Genomic DNA, 10,641 nt, shown 5'->3' with positions numbered 1-10,641 from the left:
GTCCCAAAGCTTCTTTCACTATCCCAAAGCTTCTTACACTGTCCCAAAGCTTCTTTCACTGTTCCAAAGCTTCTTTCACTGTTCCAAAGCTTATTTCACTGTCCCAAAGCTTCTTTCACTGTTCCAAAGCTTCTTTCACTGTGCCAAAACTTTTTCCACTGTCCCAAAGCTTCTTTCACTGTTCCAAAGCTTGTATCACTGTCCAAAAGCTTCTTTCACTATCCCAAAGCTTCTTACACTGTCCCAAAGCTTCTTTCACTGTTCCAAAGCTTCTTTCACTGTTACAAAGCTTCTTTAACTGTCCCAAAGCTTCTTTCACTGTTCCAAAGCTTCTTTCACTGTGCCAAAACTTTTTCCACTGTCCCAAAGCTTCTTTCACTGTTCCAAAGCTTGTATCACTGTCCAAAAGCTTCTTTCACTATCCCAAAGCTTCTTACACTGTCCCAAAGCTTCTTTCACTGTTCCAAAGCTTCTTTCACTATTACAAAGCTTTTTTAACTGTCCCAAAGCTTCTTTCACTGTTCCAAAGCTTATTTCACTGTTCCAAAGCTTATTTCACTGTCCTAAAGCTTCTTTCACTGTTTCAAATCAATTTTCCCTCTCCCACACTCCGAAGGGAGTTCTCAATACCACTCGCGGGGAACCAGACTTAGCTTCTATAGAGATCTCGGAGGGCCACGTCGACGTGTGTGCCAACTTTAAGATCGCTCACGGAACTGACTCCAAAGATTCGACTCACTCCTTGAGAAGATGAGTTCCTTGATTAACATTGGAAGTGAAATTGGTTCAAATACGTCTTAAATTACACCCCACACGACCTAAAACCTACACCGGCCTTCACTACACGCGGCCTACACCACATACGACCTACACTACACACAACCTACACCACACGAGGCCTACAGCACACGCGGCCTACAGCACACACGGCCTACACCACACACGACCGACACCACACACGACCTACACCACACACACGACCTACACCACACACACGACCTACACCACACACGACCTACAGCACACACACGACCTACACCACACACACGACCTACACCACACACACGACCTACACCACACACACGACCTACACCACACACACGACCTACACCACACACGACCTACACCACACACACGACCTACACCACACACACGACCTACACCCCACACACGACCTACACCACACACGACCTACACCACACACACGACCTACACCACACACACGACCTACACCCCACACACGACCTACACCACACACACGACCTACACCTCACACGACCTACACCACACACGACCTACACCACACAAGACCTACACCACACACGGCCTACACCACACAAGACCTACACCACACACGGCCTACACCACACACGACCTACACCACACACGGCCTACACCACACACGACCTACACCACACACGGCCTACACCACTCACGACCTACACAATACACGACCTACACCTCACACGACCTACACCCCACACACGACCTACACCACACACGACCTACACCACACAAGACCTACACCACACACGACCTACACCCCACACACGACCTACACCCCACACACGACCTACACCACACACGACCTACACCACACACACGACCTACACCTCACACGACCTACACCACACACGGCCTACACCACTCACGACCTACACAATACACGACCTACACCACACACGACCTACACCACACACGGCCTACACCACTCACGACCTACACAATACACGGCCTACACAATACACGACCAACACCACACACGACCTACACCACACACATGGCCTACACCACACACAACCTACACCACACGCAACCTACACCACACACGGCCTACACCACACACGACCTACACTACACACGACCTACACCACACACGATGTACACCACACACACGGCCTATGTAACACGGGTAGTGTTACTCGACTCATCTTTCCTTCTTCTCCCCCTCTACCCGTATTCTTACTATTTTTATTCTCTACAAGGGACTCCAAAACTTTTACTAAAGCCGACTCCACGCCACGTGGTCCTAAGACGATTGACCGACTTAGGATTCTACAACCCGTATGACGTGACAGACTTTGAGCAAAACCCTAGAGTCGCCTCCGCCGCCACCACCAGACCAGTAACACAGAGCAATGATCGAGGTCTGGATCGATCATGCTAATTAATCAACATTGGGGCTTGATCCCCACTAGTAACCGATGACCTTGGAAACTTAGAGTGTGAAATTAATTACACGGGAATGATGAATTCCGATTCGATGTTAGAATCGGCGCCCAATTCAACTCTGCCTCGTGTGGACCACGTGACCAGGACAAGTTCATATACTGTACATATAACAAACACATGGAAATAATAAAAATGCGATTTATTAACTAATTAATTTATTAAAAGAAAAACTAAAACAAAATCTAAACATGTTCACTCCCTGTCACTTTAACACTCCCTACTTGACCTGAACGGCAATGAATTGACTATCCCTATAAGGACTCATAAAGCAACTCTACCTTGGGCGACCAGCTTGGGCTGGTCTTGGGAGAGAGGTAAGATGGTTGACCTCTCCCAGTTGATCTGGAGTTCACACTGATCTCTCCTCGTCTGGTCTTCCCCAGACTAGAGCATTGTATTATTCCGCATCGCTTACCAAGTTACTTAGCCAGGTTTAAGTTATAACAATTAACCTCTGTTGTACTTAATTGATCCAGACTGGTTGAATTATTTTACTGAAGTTAAATTACACAAGCATCTAACGGCAGAGCTGTTCCCGATCACCAAAATGGTTACTTGAACTTTGAGAAATAGTAGACATGTCAACACTGATGACCTATGACCGCCGGTCACTCGCGCCTTACAACTTAGATCTGATTCGTGACGTCACTGATGGTGACTTAACTCAATAATTAGAATACTCTTGATATTGTACCCAGTACTATTATACAATACAATTTTAATACAAAATGAATAAAGGCTAATTTCTCTAAATTACTGAATACTATAGAATGGTTCATTATACGAAGCTATGAACAAGGCGTCGATTATTTTCACCGCGAATTCCCTAGGGGTCAGGTCCCGGGTCACCACGCGGGCCCAGCTTCCCATTCTCTTTTGTCGATAAACCACTCTTGGATAATTCTTACAACCAGCCTAGTTTGTTACACCTACACAATACACGACCTACACCACACACGACCTACACCACACACGACCTACACCACACACGACCTACACCACACACGACCTACACCACACACGACCTACACCACACACGACCTACACCACACACACGACCTACACCACACACAACCTACACCACACACACGACCTACACCACACACACGACCTACACCACACACGACCTACAACACACACGACCTACAACACACACAACCTACACCAAACACGACCTACACCACACACACGAGCTACACCACACACACGAGCTACACCAGACACACGACCTACACCACACACGACCCACACCACACACACGACCTACAACACACACAACCTACACCAAACACGACCTACACCACACACGACCTACACCACACACACGAGCTACACCAGACACACGACCTACACCACACACGACCCACACCACACACGACCCACACCACACACACGACCTACACAATACACGGCCTACACCACACACATGACCTACACCACACATGACATACACCTACACACATTTATTTCCCTATGTATATATCTCTGCGTATATATTACCATTTGTATATTTTTCCATGTGTATATATTCCCTAGTGTAAATATCCTCTGTGTGTATATTCCCCTGTGTATGTATTTCCTTGAATATATATTCCCTGGTGTATATATTCCCCTATGTATACATTTCCCTGTTCATATATTCCGCTGTTCATAATTTTCCCTGTGTATTTCTTTGAGTATACATTCCCATGTATGTATACATTCCCCCTTGTATATATTGCCCCTTGTGTATTTACTCCCATGTGTATATATTCCCGTGTGTATATATTCTCAGTTCCCAGTAGGATAAAATAAATCCTTTCATCGTAATTTCAATCAACATCGCATAGATTCCAATCCTAATGGCTTCCTAAATATGGGTCCGAGCTCTTGAATATCAAGGTGATCAGGATTGAATAGCCTTACCGAGTTATCTGATCCTCTTTACCATCTGCCCAGTGCCCCCCCCCCCCACACCTCTAGGCCTATAGAGCTCTTTTCATCTACCTATATAAGTGAGAAGTACAGATTCCATAGGTCTAATAAATTTGCTTCATTTAATATTAATAGTGATTATTTTGTGATTATTTTTTTTATTTCAGGGCAGAACACCATCCCACTGAGTCACTGTAAGTATGGTGAATGGTTGTTACTGTGAATATGGTACAGTTAATTACGGTACAAATGGTTCCATTAACCCCTTCATTGTAAACAAAAACAGTGCCATTAGCATCCGTCATTGTAATATAGGGTAACTCAAATCACTCGGAACAGCTTTGATGATCACCGCTACATAGCGTACAGCTTCAGCTACAAGCGTAGTTGTACTAGAGAGGGTTGTGGCGTGGTTGTACTAGAGAGGGGTTGTGGTGTAGTTGTACTAGAGAGGGTTGTGGCGTAGTTGTACTAGAGAGGGTTGTGGCGTAGTTGTACTAGAGAGGGTTGTGGCGTAGTTGTACTAGAGAGGGTTGTGACGTAGTTGTACTAGAGAGGGTTGTGGCGTAGTTGTACTAGAGAGGGTTGTGGCGTAGTTGTACTAGAGAGGGTTGTGACGTAGTTGTACTAGAGAGGGTTGTGGCGTAGTTGTACTAGAGAGGGTTGTGACGTAGTTGTACTAGAGAGGGTTGTGACGTAGTTGTACTAGAGAGGGTTGTGGTGTAGTTGTACTAGAGAGGGTTGTGGCGTAGTTGTACTAGAGAGGGTTGTGGCGTAGTTGTACTAGAGAGGGTTGTGGTGTAGTTGTACTAGAGAGGGTTGTGACGTAGTTGTACTAGAGAGGGTTGTGGTGTAGTTGTACTAGAGAGGGTTGTGACGTAGTTGTACTAGAGAGGGTTGTGACGTAGTTGTACTAGAGAGGGTTGTGACGTAGTTGTACTAGAGAGGGTTGTGGCGTAGTTGTACTAGAGAGGGTTGTGGTGTAGTTGTACTAGAGAGGGTTGTGGCGTAGTTGTACTAGAGAGGGTTGTGACGTAGTTGTACTAGAGAGGGTTGTGGTGTAGTTGTACTAGAGAGGGTTGTGGCGTAGTTGTACTAGAGAGGGTTGTGGCGTAGTTGTACTAGAGAGGGTTGTGACGTAGTTGTACTAGAGAGGGTTGTGGTGTAGTTGTACTAGAGAGGGTTGTGACGTAGTTGTACTAGAGAGGGTTGTGACGTAGTTGTACTAGAGAGGGTTGTGGCGTAGTTGTACTAGAGAGGGTTGTGGCGTAGTTGTACTAGAGAGGGTTGTGGCGTAGTTGTACTAGAGAGTACAAGAGTGTTGTACTAGAGAGAGTGTTTGGGGTACCTAGGGGCTACTCCATGAGTACCATGACCCAAGTCTGGTAAGATATGCAAAATGTTATTGCTTCCATAAAGCTGAGTAGAGCTCCTGGGCCCCGCCTGCTCACCTTAAGTGCAGTTGGAATGGCATCAGGCGAGGGTTCGGTAGTGTGTTATGCATCACTCGGGACAAGGGCAAAAGAAACTTTGATATTAAAGACGGTAACTGTGTAAATCTAGAGCTCAATCGTGCTCAATTTTGTTAGGTTCATTGACTCTTCCATTAGATTTCATAATGGAATAAAATATTTGGAAACAATTTAAGATCATAGGAATTAAGTAAACTGTAACAGGCTTATTAGCCCATACGAGGCAGCTTCTATTTATATTCTTCCAAACTTATTCATACATGTCTATCCTACGCTTGAATCAACCCAGTGATTCTACGTCTATTATGGTACCCGGTAATTTATTCTACAAATGAATATAGACCTATTTCCGGACCAGTATTTACCCAGGTCGTTCGTAAATCTAAACTTATTCAATTGACATCCACTATTTAATTTTCTGAACTAGCTCGTGAAAAAGTGGACTCTGAACCCATTAAAAAAGTATTCAGGCTTGTAATAAAGCGTCCAACTATTGCAGTATTGACTGTTGTGTGGCGGTAAGCACACGCGGCTCGTGAGCGAGAGCTCTGGGTTCCGATCCTAGGTAAGGACGGTTCGTCCTAGCACGGTTCGTGCGTCCTAGCACACTGAGCCCGGTTCGTCCTAGTGCACCCAATAGTATTTGAGGGACCTGGATGTAAGCCAATCACTGGATCGTGTTCTGGATGCGACATGATAGGGAATAATCTGAGTGGTTCAGTCACCTCGTGTGGGACCTAATTCCAAACACCAACAGGACTGTCTTAAAGCTAGGGGATGATGATGAGTATTTTTGCTTCTTGTTTCGTTGCAAGAACCTTGCTTCTTGTATTTCTCTTTCAGTTCGTAGTTCTAATATGTCTCCTCGTATTGTTCCTTCCTTGCCCCCGTGGAGGGTCCCCCTCCCAAAATTTTGAACATCCTTGACCCGCATCACTACAGCTTTTACTCCTCCTACGGTTCTGAAACGCCTTTTCCTTGAGCACTTTTCTTCTCACTCTCGCTCCGTTTCCATCTTCACCGATGGGTCTAAGTCTGTTGACGGTGTGGGCTACTCTGTTGTTTTTCCTGATCGCACTTATATGTGTCGCCTCCCTCCGGAGACTAGCATCTTCACAGCAGAACTTTATGCTATTCTCTATGCTCTTCGTCTCCTACTTTCTCGTTGTCCTTTCTCTTTTGTGGTTGTAGTTGACTCTCGTAGTGCCCTCATGGCTCTCGGGTCCTTTAATCCAGTCCATCCCGTGGTCGTCGAGATTCAACATTGGCTGTTTCTTATCTCTAGTAAATTTAAATCCGTGGAGTTTTGCTGAGTTCCCAGCCATGTTGGTGTTTCTTTCAATGAGCGTGCGGATGCTGCTGCTAGAGAAGCTATCCGCGCTTGTCCCGTCTCCCGTAAAGGTATTCCTTATTCCGACTTTTACCCGGTTATTCTTTCCTTCATCCTTGCCCGTTGGCAGGGTTGTTGGTCTTCTGATGTTGGTAACAAACTGCGTACTCTTAAGTGTAGTGTGTCCCCGTGGCCTTCCTCCTACTACCGTAACCGGCGATGGGAAACGGCTCTGATGAGGTTGCGTCTTAGCCATACACGCTTAACTCATGGTCACTTAACGGAGCGCCGCCCTGCTCCTTATTGTCCAATTGCATTGTCCCTCTTACGGTCGTGCATATTCTTGTTGAAAGTCCTGATTTCCAGGACGAGCGTGCTTTGCGACCGTCCCTCGCGGTTGCTTGTCCCTCGATAGAATTCTTAGTGAATCGGATGCTTTTGATATCGTTCGCCTTATGCGTTTTTGTTCTTGTATTGGCATCCTTGGTGATATTTAGCGCCCTCTGATTATTTTGCACATTTGATGGTGCTACATAGCCTTCCCAGTTTGGTGCCTTCTTTTGATAATTACTTACTTGCTTCTTGTATGATCTGCGTTCGATACCCGATGGTTCAAACTCTTAGACACCTTTCCTCTGATCCTTTCTTTTAACCAGCTCTTAGTCTGTCCTATATCCTTCCTAATTGCTATTCATTCATTTTGGCTTTGCGTTTTCTCCTGACAATTGCTTTATCTTGCAGGAAGTTAGAGAGTGAAAGCAAAGGATCCATTATAACCCTATCCAGCTCGAGCAAATATAACTTTAATCAACCAGAGCTTGAAAGCACTGAATGTCCTAAGTTAGATTTGAATGATAAGTTTCGAAGTGATAGTTAACTATTATTGATTAATCGTCCACCCCCCCACCCCCCCACCCTCCAATAAGGGCAAATTGATGACCAGCATCATCAACAGTGACTCATCGGGGAACCCCTGGATATTGTAGTCACTAAGCTCACTCACCAGAGCCCAACACCTTAAGCCTCCCAAGCCTGCAGGATGCCCACTACTACTATAAGGCAGGCACAGCATCTTAATTCCCCCCCCCCCAAACCCCCCTCCCTGGTTTTTCTAGTAAAATGACGGTGATATGACAGTGACATGACATATTTTGGAAATTGTTAACGCGTTGGATCGACGTTAACTGAACGTCCCTCGAGCGCTTTTCGACACCGGGTAAACATGATATTCTTCATGGCTCAAAGAATCACTGCAACACTCAACAATAATTCAACATTGCTTCTCAACATGGGAGGATATATATATGCACATACATATACATATGTTTGGGTATATCTACATACAGGAAGGGTATACATATGCACCTCGTTGGGCACGCTTCCGAGGAACCATTTTGGGTATAACAACGGGTCGAAGGGCATACTATTTGCTTATGCCCTGAAAGGGGTTTAAACCGTGTTTAGACATCATTCATGCCTTCCCAGTCAGAAATGAGAGCGGCGGACCTTATATCCGGTCAGACCAATCCTATAATCTCACAATCAATCGCATTGAAGTTGTGGTACGACTGCAATGCGCTAAATAATTACACACAATCGTAGCGGGAACAGTAGCACAATTCTCACGACTTCAGAATGAACCAATTTCAACACAGACCAGATGTTTACACTGTTATGGATGTTGTAGATGCTGTGGGTGTTGTAGATGTTGTAGATGCTGTGAATGTTGTGGAGGCTGTAGATGCTGTGGATGTTGTAGCTGTTGTGGATGTTGTAGATGCTGTGGATGTTGTGGAGGCTGTAGATGCTGTGGATGTTGTAGCTGTTGTGGGTGTTGTAGATGCTGTGGATGTTGTGGAGGCTGTAGATGCTGTGGGTGTTGTAGATGCTGTGGATGTTGTAGATGCTGTGGATGTTGTGGAGGCTGTAGATGCTGTGGGTGTTGTAGATGCTGTGGATGTTGTAGATGCTGTGGATGTTGTAGATGCTGTAGATGTTGTAGATGCTGTGGATGTTGTAGATGCTGTAGATGCTGTGGGTGTAGTAGATGCTGTGGGTCTTGTAGATGTTGTGGGTGTTGTAGCTGCTGTGGATGTTGTAGATGCTGTGAATGTTGTGGAGGCTGTAGATGCTGTGGGTGTTGTAGATGCTGTCGGTGTTGTAGCTGTTGTGGATGTTGCAGATGCTTTGGATGTTGTAGATGCTGTGGATGTTGTAGATGCTGTGGATGTTGTAGATGCTGTGGATGTTGTAGAAGTTGAGGATGTTGTAGCTATTGTGGATGTTGTAGATGCTGTGGATGTTGTGGATGGTGTGGATGGTGTGGATGTTGTTGTTGTTGTAAGAGGAACCATTAAGATGGGACAATGTTGCAAGGTAAAACTCCAAAAGATATTGTTTAAGATGCAGATTATTCTCCAGTATACACAATACTGACGTCTCCTGGACCATGAATTTACAGCAAATAGAAAATTTATCTCCAACAATAAAGATATTTTTTACGACACTAAAACTCCTCCTCTTCGATAAATCTTTAAGGCGGTTCTGAATTGACGAGACATGATGCTATATTTACACACCCATTACCGCAGCCAGTCCTCATCAATAAAGGCTAAATGCTGGTTAATCCAACCGCCAACGTTTCTGCTTAGGAATGTAAAACTCTTTTTACATGATTCACAGCTAACGATGTTCATTCATTTTGAACACACAACGTCAAACTTCACGACTGTTCCCTTTGGGTCAACTGCGGCTGCTTGGATGAGCATAGCCTGATGGGCCTTGTGTCGGTCTGTATATAGCAACGGGCCCGTTTCTTGCGGGTCTGCGTTCGATCCTCGATGGTTCAAGGGGTTGGGTATGGTTCTATCCCTTGTAATGCTTTGGGGGCAATATTTTGAATTGACGTTTTATGATAATGGCATTCGTGACTAATAAGAAGTAATATATTTAATATATTGACGTCATCTGATCAATTGGGCTGTGATTCGTTCATCAGACTACGAGCAGCGGCGTCTAGGAGACGTGTTGATCAAACTATGAACCAAAACGTTCTGGTCCGAGATCGAGCCTCGGGGACGTTGCTCCTCAGGACGACCTTTAGGTAATGTCAAGCTGTTTGACATGACTGACATGGAAGATGTGACGTGTTGTCATCACTTGTGGAAAGCTGTTTTTTTAAGAGAAGAATTATACTGATGTTAACTGCTGAGAGCTTTGCTGATTTACAGGAGAAAGTCTATTTTTGTAACTGCGAAATCTGTCTATATATATATATATATATATATATATATATATATATATATATATATATATATATATATATATATATATATATATATATATATTATTAAATATGACCGAAAAAGTAAGATTAATAATTCTAACACGAATTTTCTCAATCTTTCGTACATTTCTTTTCACTGTTGGAGGTAAATCAAAAATCAATTCTCCAAAATTCATTTTTATTTCTAGTCTGACGCGACACGAGCGCGTTTCGTAAAACTTATTACATTTTCAAAGACTTTAGTTTACAAATACACAACTGAATAGAACTTACACATCTCCGATTTTATATCTACATTTGAGTGAGGTGGATGGGGTGAGGTGGCATTAATAGGGTATTAATTTCATCAACACAAGACAGAACAAGAGGTGGCATTAATATGCATAAGCAACAGGGCTCCATTAAGG

General features: G+C 44.4%; 2 protein-coding genes across 2 annotated transcripts in view; both read left to right on the top strand.

Annotated features, from left to right (window-relative positions):
• The first annotated feature begins 4,318 nt into the window (after positions 1-4,318).
• The window catches only part of LOC123764690 (uncharacterized), a 194,851-nt gene continuing 188,528 nt past the window's right edge, over positions 4,319-10,641 (top strand). The window contains exon 1 of the mRNA XM_069302384.1: positions 4,319-4,340. The gene's annotated coding sequence lies outside the window, so the exon portion shown is untranslated. The remainder of the gene's footprint in view (positions 4,341-10,641) is intronic.
• Positions 8,584-9,384, top strand: LOC123764638 (homeobox-like protein HDP1). Its single transcript, XM_045752611.2, has one exon. The coding sequence runs from the start codon at positions 8,584-8,586 to the stop codon at positions 9,382-9,384; it is 801 nt and encodes a 266-aa protein (XP_045608567.2).

Source organism: Procambarus clarkii, chromosome 48 (assembly GCF_040958095.1).
Source record: "Procambarus clarkii isolate CNS0578487 chromosome 48, FALCON_Pclarkii_2.0, whole genome shotgun sequence".
In the NCBI taxonomy this organism is placed as follows: domain Eukaryota; kingdom Metazoa; phylum Arthropoda; class Malacostraca; order Decapoda; family Cambaridae; genus Procambarus; species Procambarus clarkii.
This window is presented reverse-complemented; position numbering and strand designations above follow the sequence as displayed.

What these genes read in the sequence shown, in the direction of transcription:
- LOC123764638 (XM_045752611.2), top strand. Translation starts at nt 8,584, where the DNA reads ATGAACCAATTTCAACACAGACCAGATGTTTACACTGTTATGGATGTT.